This window comes from Neolamprologus brichardi, chromosome 20, assembly GCF_056152115.1.
Source record: "Neolamprologus brichardi isolate AB-2024 chromosome 20, ASM5615211v1, whole genome shotgun sequence".
Taxonomy (NCBI): domain Eukaryota; kingdom Metazoa; phylum Chordata; class Actinopteri; order Cichliformes; family Cichlidae; genus Neolamprologus; species Neolamprologus brichardi.
Window position 1 is genome coordinate 16456483 of NC_142123.1, and position 26018 is coordinate 16482500.

At 41.4% G+C, this 26018-nt stretch overlaps 1 protein-coding gene across 3 annotated transcripts in view; it reads left to right on the plus strand.

Annotated features, from left to right (window-relative positions):
- The window catches only part of atp2b3b (ATPase plasma membrane Ca2+ transporting 3b), a 91811-nt gene extending 74320 nt beyond the window's left edge, over positions 1-17491 (plus strand). For 2 of the 3 annotated variants that reach the window (XM_087834166.1, XM_087834167.1), the window contains 3 exons: positions 2668-2775; positions 3036-3218; positions 11984-17491. In XM_087834166.1, coding sequence (XP_087690292.1) covers positions 2668-2775; positions 3036-3218; positions 11984-12499 — 807 coding nt within the window. In that variant the 3' untranslated portion in view covers positions 12500-17491. Of the gene's footprint in view, positions 1-2667; positions 2776-3035; positions 3219-4207; positions 4368-11983 lie in introns of all 3 variants that reach the window. The other variant, XM_087834169.1, reaches the window with a different exon arrangement.
- Positions 17492-26018: the final 8527 nt, after the last annotated feature.

The following is a 26018-nucleotide window of genomic DNA, read 5'->3' on the forward strand; positions in this document are numbered from 1 at the left end:
GTCAATGTTGAGTGTTTTCCCTGCAGCAATAAGACTAAAACACTTGCAGTCTTTTGTGTTGTACAAAGTCAGTGACCCTGAAATAAAGGACATTTTATCAGAGCTGGCCTGATACAGGCTTTTGGGTGCAGATGCCCTTATACATTTTAGGCCAGTATATTAATGAGTTGATATTATTTATTATCAAACCTATTTGCCGACTCGGATATTTGCCTATTTACTACAGCAGAGACAAATGATGAAAAAACCATAATGGATTGAAATCTTGCAGCGACAAGACCCACAAGGTCCTCCTGCTCAAGAAGGCACATGTATATAAAAAAATGGTAAATGGCCTGTATTTGTATAGTGCTTTACTTAGTCCCTGTGGACCCCAAAGCGCTTTACACTACATTCAGTCATCCACCCATTCACACACTGGTGATGGCAAGCTACATTGTAGCCACAGCTGCCCTGGGGCGCACTGACAGAGGCAGGGCTGCCGGACACTGGCGCCACCAGTAGTCTTGCCCAAAGACACCACAACTGAGACTGTCGGAGCCGGGGCTCGAACTGGCAACCTTCTGATTACAAGACGAACTGCCATCTCTTGAGCCACAGTCGCCTGTGTTAAATTTGCCAGTAACCATCTAAATGATTCAGAGAAGGTTTGGAATAAAGTGCTGTGGTCAAATGAAGCAATATAAATGCTTTTATGATCCAAAGAGCATCATCCCCACACTCAAGCACAGAGGTAGAACTATTATGCTCTGGGGCTGTATTTGTGCTAAGCGTACAGGACAAATTACCTGAGCCAGAATACTGGAAATGGGCAATGGATCTCTAGCATGACAGTAACCTAAAACACACCACTAAGCCAACAAAGGAGTGGCTAAAGAAGAACCACATAAAGGTCTATCTAGAAGTCAGACCTCAGTCCTATAGAAAAGCTGTGGAGGGAGCTGAAGCTTTAAGCTGTCAAGTGGCAGCCAAGACAACTAAGGAATTTGGAGCGTTTCCCAGAATCCTTCTTAAGATCTGTGCAAACCTGGTGATCAGCTACAAGATATGCATTACTGCTGTGCTTGCCAACTATGGTTTCTCTAACAAGGTTTACCTTTAACAAGACCAAGAAAAACCACTTCTGCAGACGAGTTCAAGTTAGACTGCAGCATACTATTGACAACCTTGAGAAAAGATTATTGTTACGGCCGGTCTAGGGGACCCGAGCGCAGCAAGAGGAATGATCCACCCCCAGTTCAACCCCAAGCAGCACATCACACCATCAGGAATCACCATCACCATCAAGGAATGGTTTATTTACAGGAACGAAACAAAAATGGGTTTCATAGGAGTCACTCAGGCTTTGGGGTGGACCCACGCCAAAATAACAAAGAAAAGGAAACTAACTCAGAGGAGCAACTGCTTGCCTAGCCCCAGAGAAAATTAACCAAACAACAATCACTTACCTTCCTGACTAACAAAACATGAGAAAACTGTGTCCAACTTCCTCCTGGATTCACAAAGCAACACAGGGCATGATGTAGCCCCAGCCGATTGGGGTAAAACCGAGGATGGATGGATTGCCGTCTTCAACTGCACCGTCTTCTACTCCGCCTCCAGAGCAGCATCCAATCCGGGCACACCATCTTCGGGATCCACCACTCCTGGAGGCGCACCTGCACACTCACATTTACATGTCAGAACCCCAGCCCACGACGGCAGCCATAACAATTATGCATCCATTGTTAAGATGAGATGAAACTAGAATTCTAGCCATAGAGCTAGCTCTTCTGTATGTATTGCTGTAGGGTCTACCTTACAATTGATCAGGAGACATGAGTGAGACAACAAATGACTGCGGGCTGTTATCGAGCAAAAAGGATAGGCAAATGATTGCTTTTTGTGGGAAAAAAAAGTATTTCTGTGTTCAAAGTAAAATAATATAAGCATCCACATAAAACTAGGATATTTGGCTGTGTTGAAATTCTCTTATTCCATTTAACAACACCTGAGAGTTACATTAATAACAGACATTTTCTGGGTGGGAGGTTAGTAATTCTGACCTCATATGTATGTGTACATACCTCTGCCACATTAATCACAACCTGAAAGTAATATCATCCTTTATTTAATATAATCATTTGTGGTTTTTACTTATCAGTGTTAGCACTAACATATTGAAAAGCCTGATGTTCAGACATTGTCCTCTGAGTAGAAAAAAACAACATTCACATTCACACACACACCAATGGCTGATTCCGTACGAACCTCTGCTTTAGTACTTTGCCTGAGGATACTTCAGCATATAGATTTGTGGAGCCAAGGATCAATCACAAACTTTCTTTGTTTGCTGACCCATTCTAAGCCACAACCACTCAAATAGGCTCTGGTATTCAACGGTAATCACCCATCTATGTACTAACCAAGCTCGACCCTAATTAGTTTGCGAGATTAGATGAAATTGGGCATGCTCGGGGCTCAGTGTTAAGCCCTTAGGACTCCCCTTTTTGTTGGGATTGTAAGTTTTGGCAGCATGAGAACTCTGCCCCTATGATGGGACTTGTGTCATATGCTAAGAAGTGTGAAAGTTAGTGATGGATAGAGCAGAGCTACATGGTGTAGCACTGCTTTCTGCTTTGTTTGTGTATATGTGTAATGAGTTCTTTTCCTGTGTTTCTACTGCAGATTGTGATTGTGCAGTTTGGAGGGAAACCCTTCAGCTGTGCTCCTCTCAACATCGAGCAGTGGCTTTGGTGTCTGTTTGTGGGAGTTGGAGAGCTGCTCTGGGGGCAGGTAAGTAGCTCTTCAGCCTGTTGAATCAAACAACACTAAGCAAGTGTAGGCTGGCAGACCTGGTTTTTTCCAAGGTGAGGCTAAGGAAATATATTCACACTGCCTGAGAGAACACTTCAGAGCTATTTTGTGCTAAAACTGACAGTTAAATAATACACCACTGCATGTGAACTAAGGTTGGAAAAGCACACACGCTGCTCATTATTTTGTCACTCTGGTTTGTTCTGGTCAAGTAACATTGTTACAAATCTGGCTTCCAGGTGATCGCTACAGTTCCTGCAGAGCGACTGCCGTGTTTGAAGGAGGCGGGACTGGGACTAGAACCAGGGGAGGAGGAAGGGGAGGAGCTGGCAGAGGATGAGGAGGAGATCGACTGTGCAGAAAGAGAGCTGCGCCGTGGACAGATCCTCTGGTTCAGAGGCCTCAACCGTATCCAGACCCAGGTACTGTTTAACCAGGCCCTAACCAAAAGTCTCACCAACAGATTTCTAGACATGTCAGCCAGAAGCTTCACTTGGTCATGACCACAAGCAGTTTGTTTAAGGTTAATTACAGATAGATTGGGGAATCTTTAAAAGATGTGGTATGTAATCACAAAGAGCTGCACTTCTTTAATCATGTGCAGCATGATAAAATCCACATTACTATGGGAGTGTTCTTACTGCCTAAATAAACTGTTAGTATCATGGCCGTCACACGCTAACTAAAGAGACTTTTGGAAAGAAAGTGCTGCATATTTGACTCTTCTTTGAGAGTTACAATTTTAGATTTGTTCTTACTCTTCAAAAGTCAGTCTCTCTCATCCATGCTGTTGTGTTCTTCTGAATTGTGCCAAACATAATGATTCAGGATTTTGTTTTTCTCTCTCTCCCCAACACAGCTAACCTTTTTGTTCCACAAAGTCACAATCACACAATGGCCTTCTCTACCTTGAGAGTGCTATTTTAGATGCTCAGAAACATAACAGGAGATAAATGGTGTGAGTGTATGTGTGTGTATATGTTTGTGCGTGCAGGAGTGAGTATTTACATGTTGTACGCAAGCTTATGCAACTAGACAGGCCACTGATTCGCTTGATTGCTTTGATTGATTCTTGCACAACTTTGTGTGAGAGCGGACTAAGACAGGGAAGCGACAGCAGTCTCCTCCTAAGGAGTGTCAGAGAGCCAGCACAGACTCTCTGCTTAAGTGCCTGTCTTTGCATAAAGTGGCGAGTTTTTCATTAAGAGGGTTTGGTCTGAGTGCGTAGTGTGTAGACGCACAGATTTTGTTAGTAATATTCATGAATCAGTTATGATACACTGAAATCAGAGAATTTTGTACTCTGTCTGTGACAGGAGAATCTTTTAAAAGGACCAAAGACACACGCACACACTCAGACTGGACTTTCCTGCCCTTACTGAATGATGCTGTTTGTATCTCTGTCCTGCAGATGGAGGTAGTGAGCACGTTCAAGCGAAGCGGTTCGTTTCAGGGAGCGGTGAGACGGCGCTCCTCTGTGCTCAGTCAGCTCCACGACGTAAACACTATCTCTACCCCCTCTCACGTAGCTCTCTCCACTGCAACAGCCAATACCAGCCCAGCCCCTGGGAGTGAGTCCGCCGAACGCATGTACACACATACAGAAGCATTCGTGCATACATGCACACACTCACACACTCATTCAGAGACACAGAAACACACACTTGCACCCACTCAACCACCCACACACTGCCACACAGCTGCACGGCACGTGGACTGCAGTATTTTGACTCTCTATGGTTGTGTCCCTCCGGCTCGCTCGCTACTCGTGTTGTGTGCAATGTGTCCTCTGTTCTTTGCTCTTATTCTCCCTTTCGAACAGCACCCAATCCTGCCACGGCTGTGTAGTTCTGGTATTGTCTGGTCTGGTCCCAACCCACTCCTGGTCCCAGGCCAGAGACTGTTTTTGTCGTTTGTCAGTGCAGGAGGGAGCTAACTGTTCTCTCTCTGTCTGATGTGCCCTGATGCAAAAGATGCAACACTTTTATAAGTGACTCAGATTTTAAAAAAACAAGGAGTTTGTTATGCATAATTCTCAGAAGCTACGGATGCATCCTGAAGTTTAGAGAGCAGATAACAGCTCCTCCTGCACAATGTGTTATTTCTTGTCCGTGACTGAGGTCAAGCGTAGTTACTGTGGTTTGCCTCTGTTGTAAATATCTCTATTGTAAAGGTGTCTTTCTATTCTCTGAACAACAACACAATGTAGTACTTCTCTAATACATTCTTGAGTCTCTACATACTTTGGAAAATGCTACAAATATATTTCACTGCCATAGAATTCATTATCATTAACAAAAGGCTTCCATGTGGCTTCAGCAATACTGTAAACCTTCGAGTATAAAAGCCCTATAACACACTGCTCTTTTTAAGAATGTAGTTTTATAAAGAAACGGTTCCTTTTGCCTCTATCTTTCTAGCTTTCCTTCTTCCTCTTCTCTCACTTTTGTTCGGTGCTGAAATTGTTGTCAACTGGTTATTTCTGTAACAGTATTTCCAGCTCCAACGTCACAAGTTTGGCCCCCTGACGTCTCCAAAAAGTCCTGATTTCTCTCTCTGTACACTCTGTTTTTCCTCACCCCTTTCTCTCTCTCTCTCTCTCTCAATGGCAGTTTTCTCTTTCTTGTCTTTCTTCCTTATTTATGAGATATTACAGGTTCCCTGTTTGCAGAAATATTCTGTGAAATGTTTTCTAATTGTTCTTCATAAGTAGAGTTGTTCTTTTGTAGTGGTATTTAGATTTTATCAGATCTAAATACAGGCTCTTGTGTAGCATACTGATAAGATTTCTTTAGTAGGTTTCTCTTCATTTAATTTTTTTTCTCAGTTTTCTTGGACCTTACTTTGTCCTTTACCTCATCCCTTTTTGTCATCCTCCATTTTCTTACTAGAATAGCGATCACCCTTCCATCTTTTCTCTTGATTTCTTTGTATGTCAGTTCTGCACGTCTGTGTGAAAGCCTGTTTGAACACGTGTTCTTTGCTGACATATCCGAGAGCTGCAGTTTGACTTGTGTGTATTCTCTGTTGGCGTGTGAGTGTGTGCACCTGTGCTCGTATACCTGTCTGTGTGACTGCGTGCATGCATGTGTGTGTTTGTGCTGTCTCTTCATTTGATTGTCATCAACTGTCTTCTCAGTTGCTTTTCTTTACCTTTCTTGCTCCCTTCCGTCCATCCTTCCCTTCCTCCATTTCATGCTGACCTCCTCTCCACCATGCTCCATCACATGTAGGTGTAAATACAGAGAGGCCCAAGTCAGCACTGTTGACACCTCATTGTCACAATCACCCTGTGCAGACAGTAGGAGGAACCTGGGCTTTGTTTAAGTACTTTGGAAACATATCCTTCACTCCAACACTTTATAATATAGCATGTTAAAAAAAATCAACACTGAAAGTAGAACATTGGTTTGGTGTAAAGTTGGTTGTAGAGGAGTGGAAGGAGGGATGTACAGTCCAAGTATGAAGCAAGTTTTTAGGTCTGCTAGCTCATTTGCTTGCTTTTTCTAGTCTTCTACCTTAATTCGAAGAGCTTGTTATGTCCAAATCTGTTACTCAACAGCAGCGTGACACATAGTTTTTACATTTTGCAGTCATCCTGTAGTGGCTGAGCCCCTGATGGGAAACAAAATGGATTTGGACAAACAAATGGAACAGAGAGAGAATGTGAAGGACCAAGCATTAACTTTGAGTCTGATGTGACCCAGGTTGTGTTCTCTGAATCACTTTGTGCTGTCTGGAATATAAAATAAAATCAAATAAAATAGTCAAATAAAATCTCCCATTGTTCTCAACTCCAGCTTGGTTTATGCAGAAAATATAAATCCGAATGTGTCACAAGCCTAAGCCAGAGAAATATATATATATATATATATATATATATATATATATCAGAAAGGGTTTTTCTTAAAGGAGAGGTCAGGTGAACCAACAATGAAAGTATGGTGCTAACACATATTGTAATGTGCCTGGAAGAGTATTCAGCCATGGCTCTTTATGCATGTGCCAGTCAAAGTGAACCTTTCCCTCTGTATTAACTGAAACACTTTCTTTACGTGGGCCAAGATTTTGCCATAAAATGCTACCATTCAGTTAATGCATGCTGATTCTTCTGTTAAAGATTTACCACAGACTCTAAGTGCTTTCTGTAATGATTACAGAAAGAGATTTTGAGATTAAATATTATTTTGAGAGAAAAAGTTAAAATAATATTTTGAGAATGAAGTCAGAATTTTGAGATTTAAGTTGTTATTTCAAATCAAACACTGCCACAGCTGCTATACTCTCTACAACTTGCATAGTCAAAATTGTGTTTTAGCTTTTGTCTTTTGAGTTTCATCTCAAGATTTTGACTTTATTCTCAAAATTAACAGTAATGTTTCTGTTCTTAATGTGGCCCTAATACGCCATCTATAGTCCCTTTGGTCAAAATCGTGATAAAAATGCTTAACCATTTTTTTGTGAGAAATTTGTGAGTATTCAGATGTTCTTTGGTTGTAGACATTACTGCTATCAGTGAATGTCCACATTCTAACCTGCTTACAGTGGGTGAAGTGTGCTTTTACACCCACAATCCGGAGGAGAATCCAAGTCATGGCTCTCTTTTGACTTTGTGTTACATTAATTTGAATGTTTATTGGAAATTGGAAATCTGTGAGCACCATTTTTATTTTTTCACAAGCCTTAGTGGTGTGTAAGCAAGCATAGTTGCACACATAACACATAGCTAGAACTGGATTTTATAACAGCTTACAAGGGGTATAAATGAATCTTTTTATAGTGACATTTTTTTTAAAATAAAATCCCCACTTTTTTTCAGTGTTTTCCTCTTCTATGCCAGTGCAAACATGCTAATATCCAGTACGCATATGACCTGATGCAGTGTCCAGTTTATACCCTGCAACTCGTCCAGTGTCAGCTGGGATAGTCATACTTCTGGGGCAAATGGACTGAACATTGTTTTAAAAAATGTTTAAGGTAAAATTGGCCTTGTAGTAGTTGTGACTGTCCTGTAAACAGTTTTACTCTATGATTATTTATATTAATTTGTTAACAGTGTGAAAGAGATTTGGACTGTAATACTATGAGTGACCACAAGTTTAAGTTGGCAGTGAAGTTGTCACAATTCAGGAAATTGTTTTATATTATCACCCATTTTTTAAAAAAATGACCTCTTAAGATGAGGGAAATGTCCCCTTCATTGCCAGGGCTTGGTTGTCTGATTGGACCAAAGCACCAAATTCACATTACTTGCAGATGCCCATGTGCTAGTGGCCTGTCCCCCAGCATTGCTGCTTATCCACAGTTTGTTTTAGGGACAGACTCTAATCCACTACCCAAAGTTCTTTCTAAAGCAACCAGACTTGTGCCCTGTTGAATTATGGTGTGCCTACACCCTGACATTGACACCACTGACTCCCTGACCAATTCTATGAGAAGACAGCAAAGGCAAATTTGAAGGAAATATCACAAATAATAAAAAGTCATTCACCTGAGCTGTGTTGGATCTTAGAGATTCCTCTGGATCTTTAGAAGTGATCTATGGATCCAGTTTCGTTTCATTTCAAGCTGAGTTAGTTAATTCCACGAGCAAGTCCCATTAAAGAGATTAACCTTTAAGTTTACTTTTGTCGGGAAAAAACAAAGGGCTATAAGATATTTTACTCTAATTCATTCAGTTCTTTAGTAAAGAATTTTTAAATGAAAAATTAAAAAATACATCAGCCTCCACCCTTAAATGGGATGTGAGCATATGACATATGAAAAAAAGATGCTCTTAATGCCACTAGGTGTCGCTATGGATTACAGCTCATTATATCCAGGGGTGAATGCCTCTTCAGTTGGGCCTCACTTCGGGAAATAAGAACCATTAACCAGTCATCTACCTCACAGCTTCTCCCAGTATTTATGTTGCAGTCTCTTCTCATCAGCAGTTCTTTTGCCTCTCTATCTTCCAGCGCCCTTTTTTCTCCTCGTACTTTAACCATCATTGTTTTTCCATCAAGCACTGCTGAAAGAGCCAACAGGGAGAGAGGGAGAGAGAGAAAAGAAATGGTTGAGAGGAATAAGTAACACAGCAGTGCCCTGACCTCCGGGCCTCTCTGGTCACACTGGTGGGCGTCATATACTCGAAAGTTTACTCTTACCATGGAGACAAAATGAAAACAAACCGAGCACTGACGAAGTGAGAAAGTAACATTCTGAAACCTTCTCAGGCTGCATGAGGTGATTTTCTACTGTCTGACATGCTCTTTGGAAAAACAGATAAGCACTGAACCTACCGCTTGACCGTCTGTCTGTACATCTGTATGTCTCTCAGTCTATCATATGAGCCAGAGTCATATATAGAGACTTCTCCTAGTTTGGCCAACTGCAGCATTGAACTCCATTCAGCTGCTTGACCATCCGCCTCTCATAATCACAGTTGGGACTCCAGTAGGTGTTGCAGTGAACATGAAGTTTTTTCTTTGCCGATCTCATTCGGCCAAACTGTCTCTGTATAAGGCTCTGTCTGCCTCTGCCTGTCAGTATATTTGCATTAAACTGTCTCTCTTTCTTTTGAGCTCATGCTGCTTCTTTTCCTCTGTTTGGGCGTTGGAGAGGGGTGCATGGACCAACTGCTATGGCAAAGGAATGTGTTTATGCACGCATACACCACCTTGAAGTGCACTCGTAAAACTCACTTGTGCATGTGTTTGTGTGCGAGCATGTGTGTGAGAGAGAGGGAGAGACAGAAAGAGAGTGTAAGTGACAAAGATCTGATTCAGCATGACCTGACTGTCTCTCTCTGTGTGGCAGGGCTGACACCCAAGCTTCACTCTTTTGTTACTAGTAATCTAGCTAATCACATAGTGTTCTAACCTGCTGATTCTTCATGATGTCACTTTTCTGTTTTGCAAGATTTGTTATTTTATATCCCGCAGCAACTTCATCATCATCATTCTTGTCACTCTGCTCTCCTGTCTGTCACTGCTGCATGGCACACAGAACACTTTGCACATGTGCATGAGCACACGTGTCGGGGTGCTGACTGAATGACTCACAGTTTGGCTGTGTTTATAAAGCAGCTCTCTTTAACAAACAGCCCCCATGACTGACAGCTGCCCGATGCATGCGGAATTCAGACTCCAAACTGCACGATGTGGAGATAACTCTGGTCCACTCTGCTGCATGCGTGTATTATTTATGTGTATATGTGTGTTTGGTCACTGCTATAGGTTCTTGCAAAATTCTTCTTTTATTGTATATTGAATTAACACACTCACCATTCCTGCTTCTTTCTCCATTTGTGCCTAACAAACACCTTCATCTGTGTGTGCATGCCTGTGATCCTGTGTGCTGAGGTATGAGTGTTTTTCCCATGCATAATGTATCACCAGCCCAACAGATGCACACACACAAACACAGTCATATAGACACATATGCCAAGTGTGTGTGATGTAAAGTTTCTGCAGCTTTTGTGTTTTTTGTGATGGTGGTTTTTGTCTTGTGAGGTGTGACTGATGTGTGAGAACTGACAGAAACATGTCATCAGCCAACTCATTTTAAAACTATTTATTTTTCACTTTTGTGTGTTGGAGACACACAGGATCAGGTGGATGTCTAGCTGACGCTAAATTAATCCAGATATGATGTTACCCCAGTATAATTAATCTTCAAATGGACAATTGTCAGATAGATTGCTATTAAAATAGTGCAGTGCCATGGTTTGGATGGTGATATAGTTAAAAACTTTAAACAAGATCTATTCTGCTTATTTAACAATGTGGTGTAGCTTCTGAAAAATGTGTTTCTATGCAGAACGGATCATACATGCAGGCAACACAAAGGACTTAGGTGGTTATTACATGATATGGTGATATATCTCAATTAAATGAAATGCACCAATTTATTTTCAAGATGACCTATTCTGCTGTCTTATAACAACCTCTAAGGTCATAGAGGTCCTGTCTGAAAGAAACTTGTCCTTTAACACTACCCTCACTTTAAGCCAACTTTCTTTTGATTGGCCTCCCTTCATAAACAACAGGTCTAAGCAAGAGACTTCTTTGCTTTGTCTATGTTAGGGATGTCCACTTTCAATGACATCATGCAGATCCAGGTGTAGAAATAAACTACCTAAAACAACATCTATCTAAACAAAGTTATAAATATATTTATTTAATCCATGTTTTCCTTTCCATGGCTATTTGTCAACCTTCTTCCATACCAGTCAAATGATTATATCAATTTGTGCTCTCACATCATCTTTATAGCATTTTCTTAACTTGCTTCTTACCTGAATCCGTTCCATAATATAAATATTAAAAACATAGGTCTTACAGTATTTATGCTGCTTTTAAGAATACAGTGTTAAAATCTATGACATCAAGGGGCTTAGGGCATGAAGAAGTTGGGTTTGATCACTCTGGGCAATTAAAGATGCATGATTCAAAAAGGCATCTGTGGGGCAGAGCGAAAAGAGCTAAGTAGGGATTTGAACTAATTTGTCAAGTTGTTCAGATGACACATACTATTTAGCACCTTAAAGCCTAAAATATAATATCACTTATTCATCATTTATTAAATGCTGTAAATTTATATTTAGCAGACTGACACAAGAAGGGTATCAGTTCAGATTTGTGTATTTGAGCCTTTTAAAAATCTTTTTCAAAATCTTTCTTCATACTAAGAGTTTGATGTTTAGGTTTAGCTTAACTTAAGTAACAAAAAAACAAAAAAACAAAAAGCAAGAGATATAGCGCTAGCCTAACCATATCCAAAGTTAAGAGAATAACTTACCATACAATTAAGGGTTTCTTATCCTTGAAAATAATATTGATGTGTCGATTAGAATGAAATAAAATAAAATGAAGCATATTTTATCATTTCAAAATATTATTTTACTTGTATTCTGTTTAAAAAGTGGAAGATTGATGTGCCTTTGTCCTGAGCGAGTCCTATTAATTTCAGCTTCCACAGCAGCTCTTGGTCAAAAATTTAACTGACCATTAGAAGTTACATTGCCTTTATTTTAACTGCAGCCACCTGGCCCTGAGTGTCTGCTTGTCTCTCACTCTGTTTGTCTGCTGGAGGACACAAGTGGGTCTGTCTTTGGGGTCCCATGTCTCCTTTTTCTCTTCTTTTTCTCTGACTTTCTCCTCTGTCTTTTTTGTGGTCTCTCCCTGATCTCTTTTCTTCTGGGCAGATGCGAGTGGTGAAAGCATTCCGTAGTTCACTGTACGAGGGCCGGGAGAAACCGGAATCCCGCAACTCCATCCACAACTTCATGGTCCACCCAGAGTTCCTCATCAATGACCTCATCCACAACATCCCGCTGATCGACGACACCGATGTGGATGACGAATCAGAACTCAGCAGATACCAGCACCTGCACCCGGCCCTCCGCAAGCCGCCCCCGCCTCCCACCCAGCCCCAACCCCCGCCTCGCACCCATCCCACTCGTCCCTACCGCCAGTACAGCCTCCCAGTGACCCCATGCAACCGAAACAACAACAACAACAGCAGCAGCAGCAGCAGCAGCAGCATTGATTCAATGGTCGCCTACAGCAACCGAAACAGCACCAACGCAGTCATCACCTATAACCGAAGCCCCCGTCATCACCACCACCACCTCCACCATAATCATCATGGCAGGGACAGGCCGGTGAAACCCTCAACCCCCTACCCGGCCCATCTCTACTGTGTGGAGACCTCCTTATAACTGAGCTGAACTTGGGTTTGGGAGGGGGATGGAAAAAGGGGGGATGAAGTTAGGGTGAGAACAAGAGAGGGCTGAGGACACACACATGACATTTTCATCTAATCGCCCTTTCAACAAGCTCGCAAGAGGGAGCAAAGGACAAGGAGGGAGTGGACAATGGCCGGAGACTTCTGCTTACAACTCCCTGAGAACATGTTGCCACTTTCCCTCCCTTTGCCCTTACTCCAGCCCTCTCAGTCTGACTCCCCACCTTCACCCCAGTCCCTCCCCTCCTTTACCCACAAAACCATCCAACTCAGTCTGTCACCCCCCTCTTGTGGAACCCTACTCACCCTGCCCAGCTGCACACCGACTTCATGCACGCTCTTGTCACACACACCTGCAGGTCTGCTTTGGCAGGGTCTGAGTGGGGGGTGGGGTGGGGTGGGGGTGGGGGTGGGGGGCAGACATCCAGAAGAAAACCACACATCCCTTAATGCTTCAGCAGAACAAGGCCATGCGGCTATGGGGGCTGACTCACTCCATTTCTATTGGTGTTCATCATTAATGTTGTTGTCACCCACTTTCCACCACCATTTATCTGCCACCATTTATCTGGGTAGATTCTGCAGCCGCTTCAAAGTCACTACTTTGCTTGTAATATAAGTAAAACGCTTTGTTAAAGCTTTAACAGTCATTTCCATTTCCCATTCATTTATTTCCCAACATAATGGTGCTCATTTATTTCGTTCTTATATATCATTTTATTTCTTCTCAGAAACTTTGAGTTATTTTTCTTTCATCCCTCTTTCTCGTTCATTGTGTGTACGTGTATTGTCTTGTCTCTTCTAAAAAAAACAAACAAAAGCATAACAAAAACAGGCTGCTGTTCATTTAAATACAATGGCTGCGACAATGTCTTAAAGATCAGGGCATTTCTATCTATGTATCTGTCTATAGATACATAGATATAAATGTTTGGGAAGCAACAACACAGAACTCATTCATTACCTCACTTTGTGTTTGAATGCTGCCCCATTTGTTCACATGACCTGTTATCTAGAATATTGCTCTGAGATGAACAGTGTATGAGATGTCATGTTAATTTGGATATATACATGTCTACGTACTGTGTAAACTTAATTTCAAGCCTCCTGCCATATCCCCAGTATGCATGGGGAATATCTGCACCTGTCACCTTGGGCAACCTCCATGGCTGACATCCTCTTCCAGTCCCTTCATTTCTGTTCCGTGTCCCATCGTCTTCTCTCTTGCTGTTCCTCCTTTGCTCATTTTGTCGCGTTACGTCCACGAGTTTGTCGGTGCGTGTGTGTCAGCTTTTTTCTTTTTGATAAAAAAGCTGAATGCTTGGGAAGCATTAACCCTTTAAATGCCATCAAACACGCAATGCACAGGCGAAGGCCCTTTAAGACTTAACGTGCACTCGGTTGGAAGCCCCTCCTGCTCACATGATCAGGTCGTCTCTGTTACGTAACCAGCGCCCTCTGCACAGACAAAAGGATTGTGCCATTTTAACCTGCTCATTGTCTCAACCACATGCCCGTGTCTAATGTCAGTGTTCACTTTTACATATCAGGTACAACCAAGAAGAGCGTATTGTAAACGTTATTATGTCCTTGCGCATTCCCCTCCATTACTATGTACAGGTCATCGATTGGGATACCTTTAAGGATATAAGGCTATGTGTTTTAGCTAGTTAGCTCCATTTAGCATAAAGAGCTAGCCTAACCTATTCAGAAACACCTGTAAAGCACTCCAATTACCACATGACATCTCCTTTTTAAATTTTTGAGTTATGCAATTTTATTGCTTTTGTTTTGTTCCAGGGAAACAAGCAAAATCTTAGTTAAAGTCTGACAGCTATTCATCACAATATCTATGAAAACATATGACACACAGATAAGAATCTGTAAATGCCATCCTAAATGCAGATATAACAATAGTAGTGAGTGAAGGCTGATAGTGTCTGATACAGGGGTTAAGCCTATACATTGATGGTTCTGTAACCTTTGAAAAACACAGGACACGTGCAGGTCAAAATCTCTTCTCTCTTGGCTGTCAAGAGACATCAAACTGCTACAAGAAAGAGCAGCATTGTGGTGACAGTGGACTGTGCTGCAGGAGGATGTTTTAGACAGCAAACAAGAGGAACTGCTGCTGCTACACCACAAACCTCACAGTCCCATAATGGTCTCATAGTTGTTGACACATTATTTCCATTTATTTCCACTTTATGCTGTTTATGCAGGTCCAAGTCTCATTTATGAAATTATTTTAAAATTAAAACTGGATGCAATAAAGATTTCAGGGCTTAAAATATCCCCAGCCAGACTCTGGACAGCAGGCTCATGAAACAGGTAGTAAGTTTTCTTTGTGACACTAATCTAGATCTATTACAGTTTTTACAACAGAGCTTTCTTAAGGTTTGCTGTTGTGGTGCCTCATCATATAAAAGGTGAAAGGGCATGGAATTTAAACTTACTGCATTTCATTCACTTTTCAACACACATCCAGGAAATAAGGCCAAAGCCTCTGGTAACAAACACAAGTATCAACCAAGTCCTTTCCAGGTCATAGCCCTTAAAAACATAGCCAGCAACTACATTACTGTACATCTGTTCGCTCTTCAATATGTCATACCATGGTGTGATGCAGTGCAGAAGGAGATATGACTCAACTCAATTTCAGTGTAAAAAAATAGTACAGCTCACTAGTGTTTAAAAAACAAACAAACAATTAACCACAATTACCCATATAAAAAAACATCTGGTTAGACATTGCAAACAGTGAAGTAAATGTAGGCTTGCTAAGCTGGAAACCAATCATCTAAACTTTGAGAATCCCTAAAAGAAATGGTTAGAAATAGAAGGATAAGTCATGGTTTTAGGAAGGTTTGTATGCAGAGTGATTTATGGGTCAGGCTAAGTACACTTCTGTATTAAACCACATCTAACCTGTGAGCTTTATACGTGCTGCTAGAAGAACTGAACTGTTTCTAGTCTTTATGTCAAGCTAAGCTAAACTAAGCTAACTTCCTGCTGAACCCATGCCTTTATCTCACTCACTACAAGAAACCCAGTCAGCCACTTTGCCAGACATTATGTCTAAGCTGCCAACCTAAAAGGCCATAACACACTGCATGAGCACACAGCCCACCGAAAACAACAAAAGAAGAGAAAAAAAAAAATCAGATATCCACCATAGTGACGACACCAGTGACATCACCTCCACCTTGACATTCCATGGAACATACATTCCAAACATCACATTCCAGAGCAGCTGTGAGCGCGCCCTCCTGTATCCCATATTGTACTAGGTGTGGGTGGACCGCTGACTTCATGTTGCCTCAGAGTGTGACACCTCAAAGCAATGCAAACTCCTGCTACCTCCCCTTTCTCTGCCCCTCCACCTCCCCTGCAGCTGACCTGTCCCACCGCCAGACTAAGGCAAGGGCAGACGATATGCAAAAGACTGCCATGTCGACAAACGCACCCAACCATAGGATTAAAACCACAGCGAGAGAACGCATCTGTCCTGCTTGTTCTGTTTCAGTAAGTGCGCAGGGCTTTCTGAGAAACACCCTTACCTGTACAGAACTCTTGTCTTCTTGAATGCTCATCATCATCGTCACCACCTTAAACTGACCCGAGCTGGGTGGGGCAGGTGGTGACACTGTATTGGTCTGTCTGTTTTGAAGCATGCATTTGGTATCATTAATGTCATTCTTTATGTGTTGGTAAGTCATTTAGGCTACTGATCTCTCCACATCTGCTCTCTTCCTCTCGCTCACTCTCTTTCTGTCTCTCACAGACACACACGCATGCATGCGCACATCCTGCTCAAGTCTCCTCTATTTCAGCACAGCTACATCAGTGCTTTTTTCTATATGTATGAAAACACGCACACACACACACACCAGACTACAGGGCGATAATCTCAAGTGGTGTAAATTTGATTGTCCAGCCATCTCTGTCCATCTGTCCAGCCATGTTACATCATGTTGTGAGCCAGATTCACAAAAGACAAAACAATGTGAAGAAGAATATATTTATCAGAATTATTTATCAAAATTCTAAATTGTACAACTGCACCACTGTACAGATCGCCCAAATGTGCACATGTGGATCTTTGATTTACAGGTACTATGTTCCTGTTACACTTTTTTTTAAAAATGTTTCTTTCTTTTATTTGAATTGCTTTTTGTAAAGAGAGGAACAACAAAATGGAAGCGCTTGTATTATATTGTTATTATTATGATTATTATTCTTGATTTTCTCCACCGGTGCTCCCACTGATGGAAAGACAGTTGCACATTCTCCTGAGCATATTCTGAGGGCTGTGTTTTCTGTCCAGTGAACAGCCCCTGAAGTGTGCAGAGGTGCAGAGATGCTTACAGTCTCTTAAGACCAGAGACACCACTCTATAAATAGAGAACAGGAGATACAAATGTACCTCATTATAGTCTGAAAGACTGGACAAAGTGGGGACCCAGAAGATGGAGAATCAGAAGGCGATGCAGAGCTAGAGACTGCAGAAGTGCAGTGCTTCCATGTGCTGTTTAGGCTGCTCTTTTAGATCTGCCACCAGTATTTACTGCCATGTTACCACAGGAACAAATGAAGGCTTTTACATTATTCATTATACATACTATTGTAAATATTATGTGTGGAATGGTCCCCCTTCTTGCACAAAACAGTCCTGTTCTGCAGACAGAAAATGCAGCCTTAACTGTGCTGAAATTAAAAAAAAAAAAGACCAAAAAAAAGAAAGAAAAAAAAACAAACCATGAAGACTATTGAATATATTAAAGAGTTATCTGCCTGTTATTTAAGCGAATAAATATCTATATATGAGAAAGAACACACCTGTATACTGTAGACCAAGTCTGTATGGAAATCTAAGAGAATTTAATGGGAATTAAGTCCAACACCTTTTGTCTGTATGAAAGAAAAAAAATACAAAGTATTCTACAATAATAACTTTGACAAAGTTTGTGTGGTCCTGTGGTTTGTTCACAATAATGCAGGAATGCCCTTCCATTTTTAAACCTCTGCACAAGTTGATGCGTCATCCTGTCCCTCAAAGGTAACTAAAACTCACCTGATGAACATCGAGGATTTATATCTGTGTGGATTTCTTCATCAATGAACCTGACGCTTCAGCTACTTTCTTCAATAAACTTCTTGCGCAACAAACATGGTGGCTTGTCTTTAATACTATCCACTCCACCTAGTGGATAGTATTAAAGTGGGCTTGTTATGCTGTTTCTTATTTTCTGTAATACATCCTGTCACAATGGTGAATTCGGATATTAAAGTTAACGAGGTTTGTGTATGTATAAACAGAGTTGACAAAAGTACAAACATTCTGTACTTAAGTTGAAGTACAAATACTGTTAAAAAATACTCTAGTACTGATTCAACCTCTTTACTCAAGTAAAAATGTACTCACGGTGAAAAGTAGCTCTTTGGAGGTTTCCATTTTTGTGCAAAGCTAACTGAACCTTGTGGTAAATTAACATAATGATAAAATAATATCACTAGATGGGAATATGTAAAGTGGATTGACCAGGTGTTACTCTGAGGAGGGAAACCCTCCAAAAAAACGGATCAGTGGAGCAGCCAAGGGAATAGAACGATATGAATCTGTATAATATAATTTATTATACAAAACTGTTTAAAAGTTTAAAAGTAATTAAAACAACCCTGGCCAGGGAGAACACACACAATAAAATACTAAAAGTCCAGTTGCGTCAGCCACGGCGTTAAAGCCCAGGAAAATTGAAACGGGCAAGGAAAGCCCGGCGGCGTCCCCGGTCCCGCTGCCAACTAATCCCCCACCGTAGCGTCCTCTGGCCTCAAGCTATTTCAGCAGCAGCACAGCGCCCTCTGTCTCTCCGCACACTGGCCGTCGTATGCCCTCACCACGTACTGCTACACCAACCCCGCGTTCCTGCGTCTCCGAGCACTCTCTTCAAATCACCGCCGGCTGTCACCTCTCAGGTGTGTCACATTAGTAAACGGGGAAGGGCGGAGTCTCTCCGGAACAAATTAACAGATATAACCAAAACATGCAATACAAAAAACAAATAAAACACTTCACAATGAAACACAGCAAAAGACAACAAACATGCAAAGCAAAACAACTTCAAAACAAAATCTGTCCTTCCCTGGATGACAAATACAAACTTCAGTTTACCTTTTTTTTCATTCTGCTTACACTCTGCTTGAATCTGGGAGTAAGGAAATATATAGGAAAATTTAAAAAATACATATCTATTTTGGTTACCTACATTGTAGAGGGTGACTTTGCCTCTAAACACAGTCAAGGGTGAAGTGGATTCACCGTGTGGGAACCCTGAAGTTGGTTGTAATGGCTCATTGTGGGGAAAAGAATCATAACTCACAATAATTTTTATTGAGAGTTCCGGCAGATTTTCTTAGTGTGCATGATGTGATCAGCTGAGCTGCTGCTCTTTGTGGACATACACAACTGTATTCAACCAGATGTCAAAAGATGTTTCATGAGTTGTCCTGCCTGATTTTCATCCTCTATACTTACAGTACACTGTCTTTATATTAGACAGTATAAAGTTGGTATGAAGGTGGAATTGAGTAAATAAATCTCAGCATCATCCGCTAAATTTCATATGAATCCCTGCTTCACTTGATGTTACATCAAGTGAAGGTTACCTAACTCTGACCAAGAAACCACAGCCACTCCAGTCACACACTGTTTTTTTTTTACTTTAAATCCATCACAGTACAGCAAACTAACCAGTTTGCTATCTTGCATTAACCTGCAGAGGATTTTCATGCAGCCTTTAAATAGCACAATTAGTCTGCCTCAGTTTGTTTTGCAGCATGTTTCACAACATGAAAAAATATTATGTCACATGTACAGACCCAATATCTAACTTAAAAACATGAGGATTTCCAGTTTATCAAATCTCACTGAGCAGTTCTTCCTCTCTTCTTCTTCTCTTCTCCTGTCTTTCTTATATTTCTCCATCTCTGAGTGAAGTTAGCTCTCTTTCTTTTCTTTCCCTGTGAAATACAGCAGCTGGAGCTTGCGCTAGCAACATACTGTGTGACAAACTGCACGCTGCACACAAGTTTGTGTGTTTGCTGATGTTTGTTGAGTTGATAAAAACTTTGCATTTTAAATTACCTGACACATTTAAAAAGTCACCCCCTTTATGCTTTCTCCTCTTCTGAATGCTTGCTCCTCTTCTCAAATACCGCAATTTACAGACACCTGCAGTCGTTCTGTTGTTGTGTAAAAAAACAAAAAACTAAAACAAAAAACACTGTCTGGCTTTTAAACCCTGACTTTAGCACACATCATCTCTTTTTATGCAACATGTTCTGGTGATTAATAAAGAACACACATTACATTGCTAAGAGCTAAAGCTTTAAAAAAAATGCTAATTATTTTGTTGAACCAGAAAAGACTGTGAAACATTTTCTACCACTGGACTTTATAATATCAAAATTGTAAACATACACTGTAAACCAACGTGACCACCTCTAAAAGGTCTGTCAGTTTCAAAAATGAAAATGGTAGACAGCAAAGGGTCAATATACATCCTTAAAATGTGTTTTTCTAGCAAGAAAATCCTGTGTCACCCCTACGGTTCTGCCATATAAAGTGAATAAAAAAAAAAACAAAAAACAAAAAAAAACATTTTAAATATATCGTAAGTGCAGAGCAAAGTTTAGGACGTTTGAAGAAACAGTTCCCCAAACCTATCCTTGTGAAGTCATTGGATAAAGGAGCATTAGCTAGCAATGTGCATAAAAATGTGCAGTTAGTAAAGAAGAAGAATGAATTGGATACCACTTGATAGTAGTTGGATCTTTTGTAACAACTTTAAAAATAACCTCAATAGTTACTATTTTGTATTTCTCAGTGTTGGGATTACATTTAAGATGAAAGAGATAATTATGAACAAACTATTACATAATAATTCAGTCCCAGTAACTATTTCTGAATTCCCCTTGTATTGCACACTGTATCCTAAGTAATGATAACCTGTCAACAAAAAAGGTTAGTTAAAGATCACATGTAGCCTGACTGACCATTACTGAAGAAAATTTAATATTTTGCCCTTCAGTGTAGGGCACATGAAAATGCACTGGAACTAAGTGAAAATTGTATCACCTCAACAACTGCTAATGCCAAAAAAATATCCGTCATAAGCATACTTTTTTGAACAAACAAGAATCCCATTAACAATATTTTTATCTGTACAATATAAAAAAGGGAGATTTCTGAAATATTAGTCAGGTGTTGCTTTTATCTTTTAGATTGAACATAAATCAATAATCATGGTCAAATGACAATACTGGGTCTTCACACAAAAAAATGTTAGCATTAGCACCTACCAGACCCACATTGTTTGAATTACTTCAAACGTATACAGACACTACAATGATTACAAATTCCTGTTCCCAACAAACTGTGCATGTGGCTACACGTGAATCTGTCTTCTGGAAGCTTTTGCTGTGTTGAAAATAGTTGTAAATATTTTTAATGTAGGGGTGAGAAGCCATTTTCTTTTGGAACCTTTTCTCCTGTTTTTTGGTTAGGGAGGCAGTTAAGAAACCAGTATTTTTGGGTAAGCCAGTTGCTTTTCATTTCTAGAGAGTTTTGTTTGTTGTTTTGGCCATGCTCACCCTGACGCCCGCTACCTTTTGGGACTTGATAAACTGACTGGAAAAACTGTGGCAGTTTTTGGTTCATCTTCCTTGAGAGCAGGGAGTGTGGGGGCATTTCCCTTTTTTTTTTTGTAAATTTTCCTTGTGTTAGACATTGTGTTGTGTTGTATTAGAAAGAAGATGGTTAAAAACATTTATATTTTGGGAAATGTAAGAGATTTATTAGACTATAAAACAATGCGCATTTTATATTTTTCATTGTTTTTCTCATATTTTAGTTACTGTATTGAAGTCTGGGGGAATACATATGAGAATACTATAAAACCTCTAAACTTATTACAGAAGAAAGTGATACAAATGATTCATAATGTTAAATATAGAGAACATACAAATAAATTATTTATAAAATCGAAATTATTAAAATTAGATTTAGTGAAATTACAGACACTATTAATTATGTTTAAGGCTAAAAATAATATTTTGCCCTTTAAGTTACAAAGAGTACTTTTTTGTGCTCAGGGGGAGAAGATAGCAGAAGGAAATTTTATTTTAAGCATCAGTTAGCTAGGACTACACAAAGATTAATGAGTCCAACGGTTAGGGGTATACGACTGTGGAACTCACTTCATTATAATTTAAAGAATTGTATAAATTTACATTGTTTTAAAAAGTGTTACATGCTTAAAACGATAACTCAATATGAAGAATGTTAATGAAATTGGAGTTCATTGAAAAAGGATCCATCTGATTGTAAATTTGTATATTCTGATTGTAAATTTGTTGTTTGGTTTGGGTTAGGACTGGAGATAAATGTTAATGTTAGTTTGTTCCCTGATTTTTGGTGCCCACTTGTAATATAAATTGGATTGTAGATAGGGGGCAGGGTTTAATAAGAATATTTTCTTCTTCCTGCTCCTTTTCAGACATGGTTGTAGTGCTTTTTGATAGAAAGTGTGGTTGGTTTGTTTGAATTGTTGTACCAAGTGTGAAATAAATAAATAAATGAAATGAAATGTTGCACACCGGTTTCCCCTGGGGTGTAACATCTTGTTCAGTATTCCAACTTAAATTTTTTATTTTCTTTTTCTTTTCCCGCCTGTCCCATTTGGTTCTTTTGCCATCAGAATTATTGTCTGAAGGCCAAGAAAGATGCCCAACGGATTTACTATACCAAGTGGACCATCCTGGCTTTGCCGTATTGGTTCATTTGATTGACCTTCGTTTTTATTGTTTATTTTATTTTCAGTTGTTTCATACGGGACAGACATGACTGGGGGAAAAGAAAGGGAGAATGAAACAGAGGGAGGGAAAGAAAAACAGCAGGGACGAGGAACGGTGATAAAGGGCACAAAAAACAAAAAAAAAAAGGGGGGGGGGGAATACATATATATATATCAATCACCTGGATCACCTGTTGAGAGAAAAAAAAGAGAGAGAGAGAAAACAAGCAAAAAAGAGAGCAATATAATAAACAACATCATCGTGATAGTCTATGTGTAAAACAGTAAATACTAAATATTGAATATTATTGTGCAACATGTAAGATCAACAGCGCATAGCTTTGAGGTAGCAGCCAAAAGAGGTGTCGTTAGTCTCTGTGAGCACCCATGTGTACACCTGTGAGCATGAGCACGCTTGAATTCAAAATATTCCTTCATGTAATGATCTGCTAGCGTCCCCCAGGGCATGAAGCAGGTATGAAGGAGATCCAGGCTCTAGACATCCAGAGACCACCAGAGCGCAAGAGTCCAAGGAAAACCAACCGCGGGACAACCGTGCCACTCTCTCGGAAAGAGCTGAGGAGAGCCCCAGATGAGGGGTCACCCAGCAGCCGCGGAGCAGAAGCAAGAGGGGGTTGCAGTGACGTGCCCGTGAGCTCTGCCGGCAGCCAGCTGTGCCAGAGTGGACCAAGCCCCAGGCCGAGAGGCCGAGGGCACCCCACCCCCCGAAGGAGCTCGACAAGCAGCCACTGGGAGTGAGTGTGCATACCTGAGCGCCCAGCCCAGGACACCAAGAATCACCAACGCACCAATGTCTGAGGGCGTCAGCCAAGGGCAGGGGGAGTGGTGGGGAGAGATAGGCCTCCATACCTTGGAGGGCCTGAGATGTCCCTAGAGAGGTGGCGTTTAATACCCGACCTGACATATAGACACAGACAAACAGGCACACACATATGCATATACTCAGCACTCACCCAACATCGAGACAGACATAAGTAGACACTGTACACACAATCACACTCCCCAAACGTACTCTATACCCCAGGTCTAGGTACCCTTGCCCCTAGAGGGGGAAACTGCACCCAGACCCAGGAGGTGTTACCCTTTTTTCTGGGGTGGAGACAAGGAGACTGCCCCCAACTCTGCAGTAGAAGGGAGGACCCACATTCCAGACCCCAATAGGGCTTTGGAGCGTGATGTCACGGGGGTGGGCGTGGAAAGGATTTTAGCCCGATCCGCCATTTTCGGGGTCAAAACAAAGCGCAAGCGAAAAGCCAGTGAAGGCACACACAATAGTGATGGGATTTCCGGCTCTTTTTAGAGAACCGTCTCTTTCGGCTCCGAACCGGCTCTTCAGGTTGTTTTGTTGCTTTAATTTAATATTAACAATAATATAAAATTATGCACAAAAGGAATTACTAATGTAAAAAAAGTGGTTTTATTTATATATGTTTATATATAAATATATGTGGTGGCCCTTAGAGACAAAACACGTACAAACTCCAAAACACATTTCTAGCATGAACTGAACTTCCAAAACAGACTTACCTAGATCACTTAAATTACACAATTGAAAGAATGAAAGCATATGTGTATTGTTTGTGTATTTATACACAAGCATTCATATATATTCAAATAATTTAAAAAAAAAAAGTTCATTTACCTGTTATTACCACACACCAAATCCGGTTGTTGGTACTTGCTGGCTTGTGTAACCACTAGGTAACAAAAGCTCAACACTGCGCCTAGCATCCTGGAGCACTTCTGTTGTTTTGTGTTGTCAGTTGTTTTAAGTTTGTACGTGCTTCAGGGTTTGTACATGCTTCAGAGTTCGTACATGTTTTGAAGTTTGTACGTGCTTTGTCTCTAGGGACCACCGTAAATATAGTTTTATTTATTCACTCCACATAAAATGTAATAAATAAATCATATAATACTAAAACCAACTATTCACAGTTCAGCTTTTAACTATTTACATTTTCAGCTTTTTTCCTTTTACAAATTTAAAGTGAAACAACACAAAACACTGCAAACCACAACACAATTAAATATAAATTATAATATGAAAACAAAAACAACATGCATATTCTCTGTCATATGGACCTGCATGAAAAAACTTTCTGAATCCTTTATCATCTGCAACTGAAAATAGTTGTGGATGATTACTATACCTTACTAATGTGACATTGGTGTCCCTGGTTTTTTCTCTCTCTCTCCCTCCCGCTCTGTTCCTGTGCTACTGAGTGTAACTACCGCCCCTCCCCCCCAACATAAAGCACAAGGCTCGCGTGCGGAGTGAAGCAGAAAAAAAGTGCGAGAGAGAGGGTGAGCGAAAGAAAAAAAAACCCACGGCTCACGATAAGGAGCCGGCTTGCGTCGTTCAGATCAAAGATCCGGCTCTAAGAGCCATTTCGTTCGCGACCGACACATCACTAACACACAACAGCCATGGTTCGTATTTGCTGTGTGATCGGCTGCAATGTTCGATTGCACGACCGGCAAGAGAATAGGGCTTTGGAGTTAACGTCACGCCATAATGCATTGTGGGAGCGCGGCGCCATTTTCGGGGTCTACGAATCAAAACAAACACACTGTGTTGGAACGACAACTACAAGAAAGATGCTTAAAAGCAGCTCAAAAGAGAATGGACTGTATAGAGACCGATTGCGTTCAGAGGCGAAGCAGCGGTGCATTGGAAATGTGGACCCATATGAAATACGGCCGTGGAGTAGAAACCCTGAAGACCAACCGCTATTGACGTAGCCTGACATATTTTCGTACCTTGTCTGTGGAGTCAGCGCGTACTAGTCGTCATTCAGTCTGTGTGAATCTAACCCTGACGGCCAGCTCCTCCTCCCAGCCCCTCCAGCCCCGACGGGCAATGGGAGTGTGTGAAGACTCCAAACCTCCCTCCGGCCGCTCATATGTAGTGTTGAGGCATGCGTGTTCTAAGGTGCATTTAAACCCCTGGAGGGCATGGAGCTACCTGCCAGAGAGCGGTAGGTAAGCGCATAGCCCCCCCCCCCCCCCCCCCCCCCCCCCGAGAACCCTCAATGTCTACATGTATTTAAAATTGAGAGGTGGGCACCGGGGCCAGAGGTGAGGTTGTATACACAAATGGTCTTATGAATGCCCTGTAGCGTGCCCACCCCCAAGGTCCTATATGTATGTTATGAGAGTGTGAGTAATGTGGAATAAAGAAGTTGTGGAATAAAATGGAGGCCAGAAGGGGACAGAGCTGTGTGTGTGTGTGTGTGTGTGTGTGGGGGGGGGGGGGGGGGGATGCCTCCCCTGCACCCTGGTGACACACCTGCACCCCAAGGCCATGCGTGTGTTGGTGATTGTGGTGGGAAGAGGGAGGCAGCTGGAGATGGGGAGGGAAGGAAGGGAGGGGCACCACCACACTCTGGAACCACAGCAGCAGCAGAGAACTTCTGCAAGGATGTAACAGCATCCACCCCAGTTGAAGGGCCCCCCATTTGGCTCAATGCACCGATGGCCCCCCGCGCCAGGGCTGAACCCCCATGCACCCACCCGCCCACAATCTTGGCGACACACCAACCAGGACCCAAGCCCCCAAGGCCCAGTCAGGGTCCCAGCCCGGAGACGGAGCACCCCCACCTTAAAGACATTAACAGA